This window comes from Jatropha curcas, chromosome 3 (assembly GCF_041381405.1).
Source record: "Jatropha curcas cultivar XTBG-Jc1 chromosome 3, XTBG_Jcur_1.0, whole genome shotgun sequence".
Classification (NCBI taxonomy): Eukaryota; Viridiplantae; Streptophyta; class Magnoliopsida; order Malpighiales; family Euphorbiaceae; genus Jatropha; species Jatropha curcas.
In genome coordinates, this window is record NC_143153.1 from 3488422 (window position 1) to 3509723 (window position 21302).

Below are 21302 nucleotides of genomic sequence, written 5' to 3' on the forward strand. Positions count from 1 at the left end.
AGGAATCTACCATACCAATAAAAATCCTGCTTATTTTCTACACTATCCTACTCACTGACAGGAATAGAGTTCACATGAAAAGTGGTGTACTGGGTGATCAGGCCAATCCACCACCATCAGGTATTACTCTATTCCCTAGCCTAAGGGTTGATACCAACTCTAGCCCCTATAGGTATTGCGATGGATTTATCTTATTGTCTATTTTTCACTTCAAACCTCTAATTACTTCCTTCGTAATCATAGATCTACGCAATAAGTGTGGATTTTCCCACCTCATAGGGTCTAGTGCGTCCACCATCCCTAGGGAGGAAAGTCACAAAGTTTCCTTCCTTATGTTGGTTACGGCCGATCCCAACATAAAGAAATTTCCTATACTCCGCAGTTGTGTCCTAAAACCTTAACCTAAGCTCTGATACCAACTTTGTCACGACCCATTTCCGTGGGCCGGACCGGCACTAGGGCCCAGGTAAGCTTAAGGCCCCCGAGGCCCGTAGTAAGCCTGAAACACTAAAAATTTACTATCTCAATATAATATTAAACATTTAGTCCATATGATTATGAAAAATAAACCTCAAGATTTTATTAAATCTCGGCCCGAATTTATCGGCTACAACATTCCACAGTTCGGGCCTAATTAACAATGCATCACATTTACAATATGGATTCACATAATTATCTCGTCTATAATAATAAACGATTAAAAGTATACAAATCCTACAACTGCGGAGTCACTAACTGTTAGTATACATAGTAAAATAATTATGGATCTAGGAAAAATTGTTTATTGCCCTGCGCCGAAGAAACATAGCCTAAATCGGATTAAAGGAAAAACCTACTTCCTGAAAAATCAAACAAGACATGTGAGTTTTCTAAGGAGTAATAATTATTGCACAATACACACAGTCACACAAATGTGTACACATATTAATCTAGTCATCCGACTAGTTATATGCTCACGCAGCCAGTCACACAAATGGCATATCACCAGCACTCACAATCATAACATCTTCATATAATCACATCAAGTGGAAATTAGTCAGTGGCGCCACCTGAAACCCCAACGAGCCGTCCTCACACATGGCTCGCCCTCTCATACATGTGCACCAGGGAGCCGATCCCCCATACGGCCAACTGGTTTAATCCTCACTGACCAGTCCTCTCATTGTATTTCCATTCTCTCTTTTCTTTTCCATACCAACAGGAGGCAACCCGGTGGTCTCCATCCAATCTAGATCATCAAGTGCTCACAACAGGAGGCCACCCTGCGGGCTACAATCAAATCTAGATTATCAGGTGCGCAACAACAAGAAGCCATCCTGTGGTTTTCCACATAATCCATATCATCAGGTGCACACGGGGGCGCCGATCTCCCATTTTCTCGGCCGACGGTCAAATATCATATAATATTCGGATCCATATCACAAACCGTCCTCACAAACCCACGGTGGTCCACTTCATCCCAATTCCACACAAACAAAGCATAGCATTATCACAACACAATTAATCAAACATTGCAATCAAATGCAGACATATTAATCAATTAAACATCGTAATGCAATGCACAATTAAACATCCAAAATCAATGCAAATAAATAAATAAATAGTATTAACAATAATCAACAATAATAAAATAAATAACAATATTAACAATAATAATGAAAATAAATAAATAAATATGTAAATAATTAAATGAATAATAAAGATAGTAAATAATCAGAGCACTATATTTATTATATACCAAATTATAGAACTAATCTAAATAAACTTATTAATTATGTTGTTAAATAAAAATTTAGTCTAATTTTTATCAAAATTTCGGCAGCACCTCCCCTAAAAATTGAACTATCTACCTGCTCACATATCACAATATCATTATATCTTTATCAATCAATGCACACAGCCCATCCGTCGGGCAATCAATCAATTTAAAATCCCATCCTCCTTCCATAACAACAATATCAACACTCAACCAAAAATTTACAAACTAATTCTAATAATATCCATATAAGATCATTTATTAAGTCATTAATTAATTAAATTATTAGCTTTACGGTAACTAATTTGTTAAACAGTTAAAACATATTTTTAACCATCACTAATTATAACTACTACCTATTCAAATTCGATTTTTATATCAATATCGAAAATGGCTAGGCCTCCCAAATCTTAATTTATCAAATTTCGATTCTAACCGTTAACCAACTAAAATTCGCCTTACTTCTCTTATGCACAATCGGCTAGTTTTAAACTAATGGTTATCTAGTTAACTAATTAACTAATTCTAATTTATTCTTTCTCCTCAAATCACCTAATCATAATAATAAAAATATTAATAGTAACAATATTTGGTTTTAAGATAATTAATTCATACATATTCATAATAAGTTAAATTAAGGGGTTTCGTATTATTTCTCAAAAATTTTAATCATTCTCAAATCGACAATTCCGATGATGTATTTGGGCTTAGGCCCAACTCACAAACTTGGGCTCGAATTGAGATTGTTTGATATATATATAGCCCAAATAGTTGAAAGTCGATATTTTTGATTTATTAAAAATTCGAAAGTTTTCGAAAATAAAAATTCGGGGTGTTTCATGGGGTCGCAATGTTTTGGCGGGAAAATTGGTGAACTAAAAGATTCCACAAGAAATGTACTGTTTTTGGAATTAAATTAGGTTAATGTTAATGACAATGACACTTGTGATTAAACATTTCCAATATGTACTAAAAGCCCTAAAATTGGGTAAAAAGTAGGGATTATTGTAAGCTCCAAACGACATTTTTGAGTATTCCAATAAATTATTTAGTCCTCAATGAGAACTCAAACAGGATTACTCATGATTTGTCTGGCCTATAGATACCTCTTGATAAAGTTTAACGAATTTTCGAATTGAACATCGTTAAATTCAAGATCGACCTAATTGCTCACAAGCAGGCTAGAATTCAATTTAAGCTAAAGTTTTTTAAACTTTTCTCGAGTCGAATTCCAACAGCTCGTGAACTGAGTCGGCTCATTTGTATCCTCAGCGAGTTGTAAGGAACAAAAATTATAAATTAAAAAAAAATTATCTTAATGTATCAAAAATAAAAATATATCAGAAATTAATTTTTCATATAATATTAAATTATTATTTAATAAGAGTAACAAATTAGAGAATCAACATGAATAATTTAATAAAAAAAGCAGTAAAGAGTTGCATTGGTGTAGTATGTTTTGAAATGTTCTACGTCTACCAATTGTGTTGTGATGGTTTTAAATGCTTGAATTAATCTAAACATTGCTTTTGATATATATATATATATATATATATATAAGTCATCTTTGTCATGCCTCACCAAATAAGGTATTATGTACTATCAAATGAATGCTCAATTGAAGTTGAAGTCCATCTCATTTAAGTACACTGCACTAATTTTAGCCAAAGCCTACTAAAGACAATAGGTATTCAAATTTGATTTATTAATTACATTTTAATTTCACATTTCAAAAAAAAAAATTTAATTTTATTATAATAAAATATACTTATTAAATTGGTGAAAACACTAATAGTTAAGAAAACTCGAACTCGAGACTTTCAACTCTTTATTCAAGCGAGGAAACTAATCAAATATATCTCTTGTTTCTTTTTTATTAGGATAACCATCACACTCATGTATTTGTTTTTTTTTTTTTTTTAAGTTGATTTTTTATTGGGATTTAATTTCGAAATCTCTAAACTCTATAAATGTCTTAAATATAATTGAATTACAATCTCTCCTTTCTCTTGTTCTCTCCTCTCTTTCTTGTTCTAATACTATTTTTATTCTACAGTTATAGTTTGAATATTTTAATAAAAAAATATGAAATAATTTCATAGTCCAAGTTATATATATAATTGATAATTTAGTTATAAATAAAATGCAAGCGGTTTTATATTTGAATTTATTTATTTCAAAGGGATATATATATATATATATATATATATATATATATATATATATAAATTCATGGAAATCCCATGCATCTCAGAGTTTATTAAATAAAATGGGTGATCGAAAAGGAAAATTTTATTAAATTAGACAAAACAGTTATTAAAATATTGCTATGGGAAAGGAAACCTCTTACACCGGTAATACTTTCAGCGTGATCCCACCACCACACTAAAAACCCATTAAAAGATTATACTTTTGGATAATAATATTTTTTTTTTGTAATTTTAAGAAAACTTTCCGTCAGATTATTAGATAATCAAATAATATTTTTTTTTACCACCAATTAAATCTAATATATAGCATACAACTAATACTTATATATATATATATAGCATATATCTTTTTGTCTGCTTTTTGATTGACTGGTGACAAAATAGTACAATTTATTTTCTTTAGATACATAAAAAAAATGTTTATTCAATAATTGATTGATTAAAAAATAACTTAATAGTATTAAATATAATTAATCAAATTAATAAGTCTTGATTTCATGGCATTGGCTCTTCTTTAAGTCATTTTAGAGCTTAATTAATTAAAATTTTTTTATTTTTTTTATCACCTAGCCGATAAATTATACGCGACAAAAATAGTGTAGAAACTATAATTAAACTTACTTTTGAGAAAAAAAAAATGAAGACTAATGAAACAATTAATTCTATAAACTAAGATTAATTTGACCAACCAAATTATTCTTTATCTCAAAATCAATAGTTAGTAGTTATTGTACTCACTCGTTCGGTTCCAAAATATAAGTCGTTTTTTAGTGATTATAAGTTTCAAAATATAATATTAGAAAAATATTATTTATTACTCTTTAAAATAGTCAAAATAATTTATATTTTTGGATAAAATAATTATAAAAAACGATTTATATTTTAAGACAATTGGAGTAAAATTTTACTAATAAATAACCAACATTAATCAACTAAACAACTATCATTCACTAGTCACCTACCTTAATAAACAGCTAAAACAAACAGTAATTAATATTTCAACAGTCTATCAACAAACTATTTAAGTTTAGGAATTATTTATTACTCCTTTGCCTCATTTTGTTTGCTTGTTATTTTTTTTATGTCTCAAATTATTTGTAAGATTTCTAAATTTAGATATGTAAACAATTTATTTTTCCTGTATTAACCTTTATGATTGTTTATTAAATGAAAAATTATTATTAATATTTTATTGAATTAAGGGTAAAAAATGATAAAATAATTTATATTGACTAAATTCTTAATATACGTATTTTGTCAAACTATGCAAATAAAATGGGACGTGAGGATTATTTATTTTGTTTGGAAGTAAGTGATAGGAAATAAGAAGGCAAAATATAAGAAAAATGCAAAGAGAAACAACAAAAAAAATTATTAGCATTATTGCCAGATCACTTCATAAATTTATTTAATTGCTTATACATTTATTATTTTTTGGTGAAGAAGAAAAAAAAAGGTATAAAATTATATATTTATTTATTTTATATTATACACAACCTTTGCAAACAAAAAGAAAATTAGAAAATAAAAAATAATTAGAAAATAAAAAATAAAGAGGGTGCAATAGAAATGTTTCCCTAATCCCAACCCAACCCAACCCAACCCAACCCTAACTTCTCTCTCTCTCTCTCTCTCCCTCTTTCAGATACAAAATAGGTCCCTCCCTCTTCTTTCCCTCCCTCTCTCTCTCTCTCTACAATCTCTGCTTTGCTTTGTATTGTGAGTGTCCCTTTTCCCCATGAAACCTTAACCTTAGATAGCCAGACACAGATACAGTCATACAATAGTAACTAAAGATTCAGATTCACATTCAAAACAAATTAGGATTTCATCAAATCAAATGGGCAAGTACATGAAGAAATCTAAAATCACAGCTGACGTAGCAGTCATGGAGCTCTCACTCTCTCATTCTCAATCCACCACCTTAGGTGTTCGTACAAGAGCTAAAACCCTAGCCCTTCAGCGTCTTCATTCTTCTTCTTCTTCTCCTACCAGTACCAACCCAGATTCTTCATCCTTCTCCTACCTTCAGCTTAGGAGCCGCCGCCTTGAAAAGCATCCTCCGCCTTTGCTTAACGGAACTAAGAAACCTGAAATACCTCAACAACTCGCCTCTAACAAGAAATTGCCTAAGGGGAGTTCTAGGTTGAGTAAGGTGAAAGCGGTTGCCGGTGATTTTGAGAAGGTGGAGGAAGGAGAAGGGTGTTTTGATAAGAAATGTGAAGCAGAGGATTTGGGTATTGAGGCTTCTTTTGGAGAGAACTATTTGGAGTTTGAATCCAGAGAAAGGTATGGTCTTTGCTTGTTCTTTGTGTTTGACCCAAGTGGGTTCCTCCTTTTCTTTTTAAAACACTGTTTTTGGGCATGAACTTTTCAATGTAGCTTCCTTTTGTTTTTGGTTTTCTATCTTTTTTTTTTTGTCACTTGTTTTTGGGGCTTTTTAAGTTCAGTTTGTGAGGTTTTTGATTGCTCTAGGTTGAGTTACGAGGCTTGTTTTTCCATGATTTCTCGTCGGATATTCTTTAAGCTTTTTGGTCTCCTCTGTTTTCCCTGGTTATCGAGCTTTCTTTTTGGTCCATCAAGTTTCCTTCTTGACTGTTATTTCCAGAAGAATCCTTTCAATCCTTTTTCATTTTACATTTTTTTCCCTTTCCAGGCTCTTCACTTTCTCTGAAGAGAAGGGAGAAGAGGATATTTCCTTCTACTAAAATGCACATTTACTACTCTCTTTGCTTTTACGAGAGGTTTGAACTTTATATTGAAAACATCCATGCTGAATATTTTTTTCTTTACAAGCTGCTTTAGTACTCTTCAAATTAATTTTATTAATGTTGTATTTTCGTAAATTAATTTTTAGTAATGTTGTTATTCTGCATTTTTTTTTTGTTCCTTCATATTTTTGTGATAGTGATGAAGTTGGCGTTTGTCTGATTGATTAATTTTGTTGTCTGCATCACTTCAGTTGAGGAACTGGGCCACTAGTACAACACAAGATAAGAACTTGTGCTGAGATGATGGGGCTTATATTATTTCTTCTGCATGGAGATACGAAAAAATAATAATAATAAAAAAGCAGTCTTTTGGGGGTTTCTATCATTATGAAATGTTTTTGAGCTTTCGCTTTCATATTTGATTTTGAAAAATTCGCTTTCATGTGATACATTAATACTATTGCTACTCTATAAAATTGCTTCCAAGAAAAGATTAGTGATGTTGGTGACTTGTGGAATATGGTTCTTTTAATTTATGTGTTACACAGGTTTCCATTATGCAACATGTGCCCACCAGCAGAGTTATTAATGTTGCAAGTGGCATTTCTTTGTATTGTGGAAATTATTTTTTACCTTTTTTTTTTTTTTTTTTTTTTTTTAAGGGTACTACGGAATGGAATGAAGAATAATTTTTCTGATTTATCATCTCTGTTGTCCTTAAACATTGCTGGTCTGCAAATAATCTTGGTAGTCTTCAGTTGCTGGCAAAATTAGTTCATGACCCGTTCTTTTTGAGATCATTTTCTGGACCCTCAATTATGATTTAGAATTCAGGTCTGTAATAGGTCGAAATACAGTTTAATGGCAGGATCACATGTACTGTGCTAAGGAGGGGGTGGGCGGGGGTGCTTGTGATATCCTTGGTTTAGATTACCATCTTGGTAGATTTTGGTTTTTCTTCGTATTTTTATTTTTTGGTTGTAATATGCTAGCCTATAACATTTCTGCCTCATTTGTGTTAGCATGCTAGTGGATACGATATATCACATTCATGGGGCCTAGTAACAGAGACATATTTATGTGGGATACTCTGTTTTAGGGCTATCAGTAGGTGACAAAAAGTTTCAGTTTCTTGCTTTCATTGTATGGCTCCTGACTTCCAAATTGGATGTTGTCCTTTTAAATAGTGCGAGTTACTTTCTTTGCATAATTTCCTTTTCCAAAATAATTGTCATTATTTTATTTCAATTTATTTTTTCAGTTTAATTATATATTTACTATAAGTTTTCAATTATTGCTTAGAAAGAAGTTCAGAGAAATTATTCTAGGGCCAATGAAATAATTTATGCATATACGACTTCACATCGCAACTATATACGTATACTGGCATTATTTTGATATAATATATTTTGAAGCAGGAGCACTAGAGAAAGCACACCATGCAGCTTGATAAGAGACTCAGATGCGATTGGAACCCCAGGTTCCACCACAAGACAAGGAAGTTCTACCGCAACTAACCGTAGGGCTAGGAATGACATCGAGAGAAATATCCCGACAACACATGAAATGGATGAATTTTTTGCATGTGCAGAACAGAAGCAACAGAGACTATTTAGTGAAAAGTATGATGCAATACTTTTTCACACGCTATAGTATATACCATACTTCATGTATATTTTTATGATATATAGCATGCAGAAGGGAAAATGCAATTGGTTATTTCAACTAGATTGCAATAATAAGCCTGCTTTTTTGTTTGCCGCAATTTTGCAGGTACAACTTTGATGTTGTCAATGATTTGCCCTTGCCTGGACGCTATGAATGGGTCCAAGTGATTCCTTAAGCAGTTATCTTATCACTAGGACTTCCATCCCCTCAAACTCCTTCAGTACTTCTTTGATTTCATGCTAAAGGGTTTTTCAATGAGGTGCTGATTGTAAAAAGAATTGAAGACGCGGAAGATGCGTAAATCAAATATCTGAATGTATGGCTAATGAATTATAAATTAGCCAGATAACAAATAAAAAATAATTGGTTAAGTGGAAAGGCAAAAGAATCATTGAAGAGGAGAGCTTTGGGGGGAGAACATATAACTTAGGGTTTAGATGTTTCATTATTGTAATTTTTAGGAGGTATATCTAGTTGCTAGATTTTCTTTTCTTCTCTCTTTTTCACTATGAGTTTTACTTTTGTCTATACTTAGGGACGAACCATGAATGTTCTTTTTGGTAATAAATGTAACTCATTTTATGTGCTTGTATTTTCCTTTGTTTTTGTTCCCTGCATTTTTCACAATACATCTCATCTATGTATCCAAGCATTACCCACATTCAATTTAAGTTTTTGATGGCGATGTTTCTAAGCATGTAAATCTAGATTAGATTGTTTTCTGTCCTACTTGTCGTGACCTTGTGTGAGATTTGCTGATGGTGGTGGTCAGGACAGGTTCACTGATTGTTTGGACTAAACTAATGTTTGGTTTAGATGATTAATTACTGGTTTTTCCCCTCAAGTGCTTTTTATGTTTCTTGAAAGTTTCTATCAAATATATAAATGTTCTTGAATGAATGTTCATAGGACCACTCTACTCAACTACCTGCACAAGAGAACTAGGCTTGTCAGTACTATTTTCCCCCTCCCCCTTCCTTTTTTCCTTTTTTCTTTTACTCTTTTTATTAATATTAAATTGTTGTTATATTTGAATATGGTCTCTGGTAGTTGAATAGGGAACTACTGGCCCCATTATGTTTTGGACATTTAGGTTTGAAAAATCACTAGCGGTAAGAGGAGGTGGTGGTGGTGAGGGTGTTGGGGTTGTTACAGCCTTGGATTGTTCTGCAGAATCTTACTTCAGATGTTCAGTCTCTTTGTAGCAGTGGAGTTTTTTTATTTTTACTTTTCTTTGACTGTTATTTAAATATTTTTGTCTAGTATCTCCGGAAGTGTAGAAACTAGTGGTGGTAAATTTGTTGAGCTTGTCAAGAAGCATTTATTGAATGTCATTAATGGAGACTCTTGCATTGGCGAGTTTGCCTATTCACATGGGACATTGTCCAGTACTGCAGAGTTTTACATCACAGGTTACTTCTTTTCAATATAGATTTGATTGTGTCCTTTTCTCTTTTCTATTCTCGAGCTTCATAATTTTTTTTTTTTTTTTTTTTTTTTTAATTTTGAAGACTGGAAGCTGTTAGCTTGATACTTTTCTGTCCTTCATTTCAGCACACTTGCATCTTGTTGCTTCCTTGATTCTTTTTTCTTTTAAAAGAAAAAAAAAATTAAGAAATTATCTTAATTGCAAAGCTCCTAACTAAAAAATTTGTTTTTCCTAGAAAATCGTCTTCTTTTTTTTTTCAAAATAAATACATAAATAGTCATTCATATATTTAGATTAAATTATTAGATAAAATTTGATTAAATGTAAAGAAAATAAAAAGATTATTAAATTAATTTCTACAATTAAAATTTTAATTTATAAATTTCAGAGAATAAATAGTAATTAATTTCTTCGTGTAAGGGATAAAGGAAAATACTCTCTTACCTACAATTGGAGGCCATCCCCGTTTTCAGATGCAGAAGGAAGCGTTTGAGAACCCATTTTGGAACATGCAGTCTAAAGAAGGTTTATTATAATTTTTTCATGGTTTAGATAAGGTTATATCAACATAAAAATACTAGGCTAATAATTTTGTTAGTCAAATAGTTATATTTTAATAGGGAATATATATATTTTTAAAGAGAAGATATCAAATATTTAAGTTCAGTCATACCACATTCTCCGTTTATAGAAATTCTCTTCTAGCCAATTAAATATGATTTATTCGTACCCAAACGCATTGGGACACGGATGGATTCCATCCCTCTCTATATCATCTTTAAACGTTTCTCCTAAAAAAAAAAAATCTACGTGGACCAACATTGCATTAGTTACATTAGTTGGAGTGATAATCGATTTAGATTTTTAATTGTATTTAGTAAAATTAATTATTTTAATAATTATTAACTGTTTTAATAATTATCAATTATTTAACTGTTTTTTTCTCAAATCTTATATAAAATAACATTTTATAATCTTCTCTAAAACTCTATAACACTAGTGTGAATGCCAAACCACCTAATTACACCTTAAAAAAAAAAAAATTTATGGTCTCACCGTTTCCATAGAAACTCAGAAATCCAAATTCCAATTATCCACTAAAATATTTGTAAATTATTTAATATAGAGCCTTAGGGAAGGAAAATAATAAATTATCATTTATTATGTCAGAATTTCATTTTGACAGGAATTTTACTCAGATTAGTACATCAGCATTATATCAGCCAATTGTAAAGCAATAAAAAGGTTTTTATAAGCAGTCATGTCATCCTTCATTTCTGAAGTAGTATTTGTTCTTATTGGCCAAACCAGATTGCTAACGCAACAGATTTTGTCTGGTGTTTTAATGTTGTACTAGTTCGTTGGGAAAGAAGGCATTTCCATTGCCAAGAATTCAGATTCAATTCCTGTGGCTACCTTGTTACGGCTTCGCCTCAGTCAGCAAAGTGAATGAGCCAAGCTGAACTCGAAGCACGGTCCAAAACTTAAAGAGCCTGAAAATGCTAGATTTGAGCTTGGCTGAGACACTTGAGTTCAACTCAAAAAACATTGAGCTCAGGCTCAAGGCTTGAATAAGTTTCAGATAAATATTATATCCATATATATAAAAAAGCTCGATAGGACTTAATAAAACTCAAAGAGCTTTCGAGCCGAACATCATTAGGCTCGAGCTCGGCTCATTAACAGCTCGAGCTCGATTCAAGCTCGAGTTGGCTCAAGTTATTTACACCCTTAGTCTCGGACTACATCCCACCTTAGTCTTAGTCTAACATCCCACCATGATATGTACCAACGAGACACCAAAAAAATTTCATTTCGCCCCTGCACCAAAAGACATGAGTTATATTAATCCTCTATTCCTCTCTATTACCTCCATATTAGGGGCCAACTAGTTAAGTCAAAGAATGGGCAAAACAAAAAACTGAGTTTCAAGGCTAGTAATTTCTTTTGCGGTAGTTCACCATTCTATATGCAGCCAATACACAATTTCTTTTGCTCAAGTGAGCAAAAGAGGTGCACAGATATCAAAACAAAGCAATTTCTCTTCCAAGTGAAATTAGATCAAAACATATATCCTTGCTTCTACTCAAGACGAATAGGGATTAGAGAACGATCTCGCGGACTTGGAGGTTGTGAACATTTTGCATGCTTTGTCTCTCCCATTTCAACTTCAAATGCACTAGAATCTGAAGATATTTCATTCTCCATTGCCATCTTCTTAAGTTTTGCTAGTCGTACAGCCCGTAGTTCATATCTGATGATTAACCCAAGAACCAACATATCATCAGTTGTGTGGATGTACAAACTAATAATATTTGGATATTATGATTATGAGAGACAGAAAAGGGATAACAAAATACCATAGATTAACAGTTGAAAGAGCAAGAAATAACCATCATGGATCTCATGACATTCATGAGATAGCAAATGCTTATTTATTAATCTTAATTGTTATTACTGCAAAGCGATTTAAGGAAAAAAAACAGAAAATCTTGGACCATTCTTATCATTAAACTGGAACTAGATCATATACCTAAGAAAACGATGTAGATATAAACATTTCAACAAGAATAAAATCAACAAAATGAATTCAGAGTCACCATGTATGACTAAACCTCAAACCAAAAATGATTACCAACATTCATCTATGGCTAACGGCTTGCATTGGTAGACCGAACTAAAAATTACTTAAATCTCAAAGTTCCTGAGCCTCACCAAGAAACAAACTACACAATCTGCCTGCCCACATAAAAGTGTTTTCTTTTTTTTTCTTTTTCCCCTCCTTTGGCTTTTTGTTCATCAACTATTTTTCAAGCCTTGATTATTCTCTTAAGAACTAAACCAACCAAATTAAGTGCATGTTCAACTATCCCATTTTTGTCCCTTTTCTATGTATTCTTTCCTACTCAAAGGGATCCCTAGTCAGAGAACCTTAGTTACCGTACTGAATGTTTATATATACCACATGCCCAATTACATGGTATGCATCTGACTCAAATTTCATTGCAATAGTTATGCATGTAAACAATGAACATGTACTTTAGCATGACCATGAGATTAAATGAGCACAGAAATCTATAACTGAAGTTGTCATTTATCCATTTCAGCTTTATTGTGTAAATTATTCTGCTATCATAAGGTATGATATGTTCAAGTAATATTTTTTATAAATCTATGGATGGTCCCACAGTAGTTCAGTTTACAATTGTCCCAAAAACCAATCAACATTGATAGACTCTTTCATAATGTTGTTAAGAAGAAAACAAGCATGGGCATTGCTTTCAACCCACATCTGGTCTACAAAGGGAAATGAGAGTAAGAATAATTAAGTTGTTTAGAGTTCAGTGAAAATCTATACTCCAATTTTCAGAAGCATTTCTGTTGGCAGGATGACATGAGCAATAAATGCCTTTTTTCTCATGTTGGTTCAAGCATATCTTGCAACTCCTGAGGTACCAGTGAATATACAGCTTCTATTGCAAACAAAAAATTAAAATTATTATGATTAAATCACTGAAAACTTGTAAAAACTTACTCAGCCACATGACTTTTGACAAGTGTGAAGTAAATCCTCCAAAATTCCCGTTCCTTCAAGTGGCGAGGACACAACAAAAATCTAAGCTGTGAAAGTTCCTGCAGAGGCAAGGAGAGACAAGGGGAAGAAAAAATAAGTTAAACAAAAGATAACTTCAAGTGACAGTCACCATTCTTTACACGAGTTGAAGTACGGAAAGAAATGCCAGCAGGTTACAGAAAAATAAACATAATGTTAATATGCCTATAGGATAAATACACAAAATACTTATCTTGTAGAATTCCTAAGAAAAGAACTGACAGTACTGCCTTCATATTGGTCAGTATTTTCATATTTGAAATGTTCCTTCACAGTCATGGCCACATAGGTAATAAAACAACTACAATTATATCTACAAATACTTGGGATTATGGTGACCATTTTGATGAATATATGGAAATGTTGTCCATGCACCGTCAACAGGCAGGGGAAATTGAAAGTTACGATAAAAACTGCCTTCTAAACCCTGTTCTTAATGGTTAGTGTATGGTCAGCATTGAGAGACGTTCTCAATAAATACTAGGCCACACCTCAACAGTGCCAGAAATCTTAAGTAAATCCCAAAGTAGTCCAAAATTACCAGTTCATGGACTTAAAAGTTCCTTATTTCACAGATTGCTTTTTTTTTTTTTTTTCATCAAAAACTAGGAGGCCATATCTGAATCATTGTTCAAATTTTCAGTTTAATGTCACTGACTTCAATTGACTTTTCTCTTCATCCAACCTACAATAGTTAAATGCACAACAAATAGTCATTAAAAAGAGAGAGAGAGAGAGAGAGAGAAAATATACATGGAATTTCCTAATTATCCGTTCAGCCTTTCCCACTTCCATTCCCAATTGTTTATTGTACAGAAAGTTCAAATTACAGCACATCCCTTGTTTCTACAAAAACCCAGATTATTTACCACCAATATATCAATCCCTGCCACAGCTGGGCACTCAATCAAGAAACGTTCTATCACTAACCCATTTATGCCGGTCAGAAAAAAAGTCCTTCAATAGAATATACCACAAGCTAATTCCTACAGCATCGAAATTCCAATAAATAGCAAAGTTAGAAGTAAAAACCTTGACTTTAGATAGAACAAGAGTAGCGTGTCTTTCCTGCCATAATGATAGATCCTTTCGAACACTAGCTGATGTGCTAGGAACAATTTCATCGCTAAAACTAGCTCCACTAGTTCTCTCTTCTTCATCTACAAAGAACAATACATATAATCACAAACCCACAACTGTATCAGAACAAAACAATTAGCAGAAAATGGATTGGTGGGTTTTGAGTGTTTACCTTGCAGTGGGAAATTCTTGAATGTGTCAACTGTAAATGACCTCACATGATCGATTAATTGGTGGGTAACTCCAAATAACTCTTCTTCTTCTTGCTGCTGGCGTTGATTTGGGCTGTTGTCTTTTTTATTACTGCGTCGAAACCATGAAGACCAGTCCATGGTATTGTTGCAGAACTAAATAGGGCTCTGTTCTTTCGTCTCTGAAACTGCGCTTAAAAGACGACAATATATTCCATGAGCTGTGTCAATAAAACGTCAATTGGCATTCCGTTCAGTCATCAAACGACCATCCATCAACCGGACCAACTAAGCACGCTACGTTCTTTAATTTTATAAGAGCAAACTTTAACAGTAAATAATATTTTTGTAGTTTTGTAATCTAACAAGTAGCAACTGTTACTAATTAATAAGATTAAAGGGAAACTTTCCTTCTGTCGTTTATCTCCTTGTCATCCTCGTATCGTGTGAGTGTGAGTGTGACGCCTAGATCTATAGGCTCCGTTAAACGACATTATCGCTTTCCTGTAGAAGGCGAAAATTGGCTGATAAACAAATCGGGCCGCAACGTGGGCCTTCTTGAGCTGACCTCGGGTTTTTTCCTTTGGCCCATCCGCCCACTGGTAAGACCACAGGAGAAGCCCACTACATAGCAAGATAATCATCCCCCAATTTTATCATAAACATCCAACCCTTAATACTAACAAACACTAAATCCCTTGCAACAAATTTCCCTTTATGTAATTATAAGTCTACCATTTTTCATTTATTACCCTTCGTCAACGTATCGCACGTGTGAATCGGGAGCACATGAAAGTCAAATGTAAAATATAATGAGATTATATTAAATGTTATTCCCTTATTTTATCCTCTGACTTATGCTATTTTCACTTTATCCTCGATTACACATTCATTTTAATTTTTATCTATAAAATCAACACTTTAAAATTCCAATCAAATGATGGATTAAACTCTAAATGATCCAAGTGATTGATAGTCAAATTAGATTTTATATTTTACTTGTAATGTTTAACCATATTAAATTATTAAAAAGAGAATTTAATTTTGATGATATTATTTTAAATTTCTATTTTCTATCAAATTAGATATAAATAAATAAATCCAACTAAGAATTGATTCAAAAGCTAACATATATCTCTAATTCACACACATACAAAAATATGAAAAATTGCACACTAAAGCTCCTAATGTAAATATAAGTATCACTTAATAACAGATTCAGGTTCGAACCTCGTCCGATGCGAAAAAAATTGTTGTAGAATTAAAAATAAAAATAAAAAGAGAGAGAGAGAAAAATAAATAAAAATGATTGAGGTATGGTTATGGGTAAACATAGGATGCCTGTTGTTGTCCATGAGATTAGAAATGATGAGCCGGGTCGCGTGCAAATAGGCTATTGATGGGACTTCATTCTTCCACCGTCACTCCTCACTCCTCTGTTTAATTATATTTACGCGGATTAGGATGATCATGTAAGGCTATCTGATGATGGGTACTTGGATTTTTTTTTTTTTTGTTATTTCAATTTTACTTAATCACAAATTATTGATGCTAAATATGAAAAATTAACTTTCAAGATTAATGCATTTGATAAATAATCTATAAGAGTTCAATGATTTGAGTATTGAAAGTAGCATTCAAGAGGTAATTTTTAAATGTTTAAATGGTATGTGAAGATTGTGTTCTTGATTTGTTCAAAGAGAGAAAATTTTGGTTTCCATTCATGTATAAACTTCTGCAAAGAATATCTAATTTTTAATTAAAAAATATTAAATCACTAAAATAACCATGAAATTTAACGTTTTTTTTTCAAATTAAGTCAATACTTTTGATTTTTTCAATTATTATCTTAGACTTATTTTTTATTATCAATTATAACCTCCATCTAGAGTTCATCTGTTTGTTGTTTATTTAGTTGTTAGTTGGCCCACAGCACACCAACTCACATTGTCATGACTCTTCTCTTGTGTTTCATAATTGCGTTATTGAGACAATCTCTTTTCCTATCTCACCGCAAATTTGAAAGAATCTGATATAATTTTAATTAATAAACTCTTGACAGATTATCGTCGCTCCATCAATAACATTAAGCAGGTTTTTTTCCTCTTAACACTGCATCACTCGATCGTATCCTATAGGCTTCTAGACAAAAGCAAAATTAATAATAAAAGATAAGTGTATGATATTAATTGATAAAATTAAAAAAAAAATCAAAAATTAAAATTTTCTAGTAATTGAGCCATTAAAAAAAAATACAAACAATATGCTGATATGAATAATAAATAACTTATATTTTTATAAGGATAAGAATACAATTCGATTTTTATAAAGTGTATTTATTAGAAGTATAAAATTCTTTGCGCTCTAATATATATATATATAACCTTAGACATTTTAGTGCTTAAAAAGATTAGCTTACACTCATATTTGATTGCATGATTTGTAATATTGAACTTGCATTAATCCAATGCACTAAATCAAAGCAAAGAAAACATGTGTGAAACATGGAAATGTTATTAAGACAAAGAAAGTGAATCAAATATTGACTTGTTGGAGTTGAAATAATCCTAAAATTGAAAATGTACTCATAGCTCACAAGAAAATTAAGGCCACATGTGACAAAATAACCATAATCCCTTTTAGGGATTTTTTTTTTTTTTTTTTTTCCGTGGCTTGCCCTCTTCAATGCATGCTTATGTCTATGTGTCTAATTGACCATGCATGCCAGACATACCTTAAAGACTTTGACTTGAAACCAAGAAAATATTTTGTTGTTATGTTATGTAGTTCATGAAAGGAATGGTGTGGTGGTGGTGGTAGGACACATCATATCAAATAATAATAATAATAATAATATCCTATAAATGTAATTATATAAGAAGTGGAGCCCATAGGACCCACCTATACTAACCCACTAGCTAGGCAGTGGTGGGTAATGATATAAAATAATTATAAAGTAGCCGCACCTCCACTGCCTTCCCTTTCCAAAGTTTTTGATTGCTCTTTGTTCCAATTTATTTATGCTTTTTTGACCTTTTCTATTGCTTTCTTTCCGTTCGTTTCCTTTCCTTTCCTTTCCTTCCAAGTGGAAAGCGATATGATAAGTTTGAAATATAAAAGCCAAAGGAATTTCAGCACAGGTTTTTTCTTTTTCATTCTCTTTTTGACATTTCTTTGATGCCTGCCTGTAATTTTACCACTAGATTATCTCTGTCTGTAATTTTACCATTAGATTATGTCTTAACGTGCAGTATCCACTTATAAAACTATAATATAAAATACAATTTGTTTAGTGATAGATTGTTGAACTTATAATTGCATGTTACCTTGTCCCTTTGGAGTTTCCTTCCAACGAATCAAAAACATCCAAGAACTATTTCAGGGATGGAATATATTGTGATGCAAAATAATTGATTGACAACTTGAGTTATCTTACATCACTTTCTTCATAAAAATTTTTGATTTTTTTAGTATAAAGACGATGTTTAATCCCAAGCCACAGAGCTTAAGCATAAAGGTTTTTTATCCTCTTCCAACAAAGTGAGCTTTTGGAGTATTGTAATTGTGTTTTCATCCTTAAGAGGGATTGATATCGCTAACCATTTCAACCAATACCTTGATTGTTAAAAAAAAAAATTTGAATTTTGATTAATGAGAAAAGGACTAACTTAGCCATCCTTACTTAATTAAACTTATAATTAACAATTAATGAGATCATGAACGACAAAGCCACATGAACTTACATCAAAAGAATAAAATTTAAAGAAGTGAGGTAAAAACTATCTCCATAATAGGAAAAGATTAAAGATATAAATGAAAAGGGACTTTTCAAGAATGAAGGCCATCACATCCTTAAACAAAGCCAAAGAAAGGAAAGAGATAAGGGCAAAGAAAAGAAGAAAGAGATCCAACAACTTTTTTGTAGGAAATATTCTGGCTTAAGTTGGAGTAATGGAGTGATCTAGTAGTAGGGTAATGAATCATGTCTTGTGTTTCAAATAAGACATTACTGAATTCAAAAGGAATAGATAGTCAAGATTTCTTTTTTTTTTTTTTTTTTTTGTCAAGTTCCTGAATTTCAGGCTTTCTATAGAGAATTTGCTAGTTGTTGGCTATTCCACCTTCCAAACCTACATTCATATCCATCCTGAGAGCTTTCTTGCACTTGCACATCACATTTAAGTTAATTAAATAAAATATTAATTTAGTATAAAGTTCTCATTAGAAATGGATTATCTAGAGTTATGTTTAAAATTAATCTAGAGTTAAGTTCATCGAATAACTTTTGTAAAGTTAAAGTTAGTTACGTGTAAAAAACATTTATAAAAAGAGAAAAACACGAAATTCAAAATAAAATTAATCTCGTAAAAAAGATTATATCATATAATAATTGTAATTGACTTGGAGTCTGTTCACAGCCGTTTAACTAGCATTTCACTCAATATTAAATGAGGTAATATTTCATAATCCACAGAATACTATAAATAATAAAAATAATATTTTGACTAGTTAAAACACTAAAAGTTATATGAAAAGTGATAGCCGAACATGATCTTAATAGAATATGAAATGCAATTTTAAAAATTAATTTAAGCATAATTTTCCCTTTTTTTTCATGATAAGTAGATATTGAATTATGGGTTTTGAGCTAAACATTAAAATATATTATTGAAAAAATACATTGCAAAAGGCATCAATTGGATGTCGAAATGAGACAAATAATATAAAAACACATAAATGCGTAGTATTGGATAATGTTTTTTCACAACTCCCAGTCTTTAATCCTTTAGGTACAAATACCATTAAGATATGCTTTGTGCTCCTTGGGACCCAAATTGCTCCATAAAGATTTTCAATAATGAGCTTCTGCTTGCCCATGAAAAAAAAATGTCAGCAATTTCATTTCTGAATTTCTTGTTTTTGCAATTTAGAATAATCTAAAAAGAAATATTGATTATTATGATTCTTATTTAATTTCGATCTAATGAACATTTTTTTTTTTTTTGGAATTTTTAGTCTCATGTAATGACCTCAGCTAGTGTCGGAAAATCTGAATGTCTAATCACACGCAAGCATTGATAGCGAGGTCTCAAGAAGAGGATTTCTGAACAACCAAAGGTACGGCTTTTATCTTAGCCATTTAGTCATTTAGGTTACATCTCCAACCATGCCTAGATTTTGCAACTAATATCGGTAGTTAAATAGTAATATTTAATTGCAATTGAAAATGAAATTTGTCACTTTCTTGATGATAATAATTATGATTATTTTTTTGCAAAAATTTAATATTTTATGCTAATCATGTGTGGTTTGATTGGTTTTATTATTTATACGAGGATTAGAAAGTCTTCAAGTCATCTCAATCATAAGAGTTTTTTACTAATTTAGTGAGTTAATGTAACTCTCGGTGTTTTCCGGCTGAGTGAACATCTAAATAAATTAAGAAAAAAGAATTTAACATTTATCATTTAAAAAAATATAAAAATGAGTTTAAATTATTATATTAACAAAAGATGATGTAATGTTGACATGTCGTACTTCTAATTTATGCGTGGCATAAGCACGAATTAATACATATTTGTGAGACTAACATGTCATATTGATTTATTTAGAAAAATAATAAAAATGAGTTTATAAGGTGTTTTAAAAAAGTAAGTGAAAAATATCGATTATATGGTGGTCTATTATTTTGAATTCAAGTTCTCTTAACTACAGTTGTGGAGAACTATTCTTATTATATAGGTCGTGGTATTATTTCGGAAGAGAAAAAAAAAAAAAAATTTCTGATGGTGTACCTAAAGTACCAATCAAAATCAGCCCTATTCACGGGTACAAATTGACACAAACAATTGACCCACTTCTTCATTATAAGCAATAAAGAAAGTGTAAATGTGGTTGATGCTCGTAAGACCAACCACATATATAACATTAGGCAAAATAATTGTCACGAGACACAACCTTTAGTCAACAAATCAATTTCGATTTGATTCCTTTTTTTTTTTTTTTTTAAGTTTAGGCAAAGATTTTAGACTAATTTTGATCCTAAAGAGCCATTTACAATAAATGAATTCCACAAAATTCATTTACAAGATTTTAGACTAATTTTGTGGAATTAATTTGGAAATACAAAATGTTGTGTTTGGAATAAAAAAGAATACAGAATTCAATTCTTAACTCAAATTCTACTAAAATTGATGAAATTTGAAATGAATTTTATAAATTGACCATTGAAATATTTATCGATAAAATTACCCTCCACTGTAAACTCAACTACTTGTATTTTTTTTTCCTTTTTATTTATTTTCTTTAGAAAATTCCAGACTATAACAACGTTTTTTTTTAATCCAATAATGAAGCTAGTTTAATCTAATAATCCAATATTTTTCAATAAGTTATTTTCCTGCAAATTATTTTACAGAAACAAACGGAGCATAATATTAAAAATTTAAATATTTTTTTTTATTTTTATGTTGAAGAGCAAAACTCTACTGAAGTTGAGATTAATACCAAAATTAACATAACTTGTGAAAAATGAAATTTAAATATTTGATGGATAACATTAACAGTCTAATACTAATATCCTAAATTGTGTGATTTGTTGCAATTGTATCGTATTCTTAACTTTTTAACAAATATATTCTGAA

General features: G+C 31.2%; 2 protein-coding genes across 3 annotated transcripts; one reads left to right on the forward strand and one right to left on the reverse strand.

Moving 5' to 3' along the window:
• The first annotated feature begins 5550 nt into the window (after positions 1–5550).
• On the forward strand, positions 5551–8937 carry LOC105644399 (cyclin-dependent kinase inhibitor 3). Its single transcript, XM_012229725.4, has 3 exons — positions 5551–6255; positions 8096–8299; positions 8451–8937. Exons 1-3 carry the CDS (start codon positions 5807–5809, stop codon positions 8518–8520), a joined length of 723 nt encoding a protein of 240 aa, XP_012085115.1. The 5' UTR covers positions 5551–5806; the 3' UTR covers positions 8521–8937.
• Positions 8938–11696: 2759 nt separating this feature from the next.
• Positions 11697–14957, reverse strand: LOC105644398 (BSD domain-containing protein). Of its 2 annotated transcripts, XM_020683616.3 has the most exons (5): positions 14640–14957; positions 14318–14547; positions 14141–14233; positions 13310–13407; positions 11697–12028 (listed from the first exon to the last, which is right to left on the reverse strand). In XM_020683616.3, the coding sequence occupies exons 1-5, from the start codon at positions 14797–14799 to the stop codon at positions 11857–11859; spliced, it is 753 nt and encodes a 250-aa protein (XP_020539275.1). In that variant the 5' UTR covers positions 14800–14957; the 3' UTR covers positions 11697–11856. The 2 variants fall into 2 exon arrangements, with proteins under 2 accessions (XP_020539275.1, XP_012085114.1); XM_012229724.4 differs by lacking the exon at positions 14141–14233 and having other exon boundaries at positions 14420–14547; positions 14640–14943.
• Between the last annotated feature and the right edge of the window lie 6345 nt (positions 14958–21302).

Coding starts and splice junctions, on each gene's coding strand:
- LOC105644399 (XM_012229725.4), top strand. CDS start 5,807: ATGGGCAAGTACATGAAGAAATCTAAAATCACAGCTGACGTAGCAGTC. Junction 6,256..8,095: donor GAGTTTGAATCCAGAGAAAG/GTATGGTCTTTG, acceptor ATTTTGAAGCAG/GAGCACTAGAGAAAGCACAC. Junction 8,300..8,450: donor CAGAGACTATTTAGTGAAAA/GTATGATGCAAT, acceptor GCAATTTTGCAG/GTACAACTTTGATGTTGTCA.
- LOC105644398 (XM_020683616.3), bottom strand. CDS start 14,799: ATGGACTGGTCTTCATGGTTTCGACGCAGTAATAAAAAAGACAACAGC. Junction 14,234..14,317: donor TTTCTGACCGGCATAAATGG/GTTAGTGATAGA, acceptor GGGTTTTTGTAG/AAACAAGGGATGTGCTGTAA. Junction 13,408..14,140: donor GGATAATTAGGAAATTCCAT/GTATATTTTCTC, acceptor TTGCCTCTGCAG/GAACTTTCACAGCTTAGATT.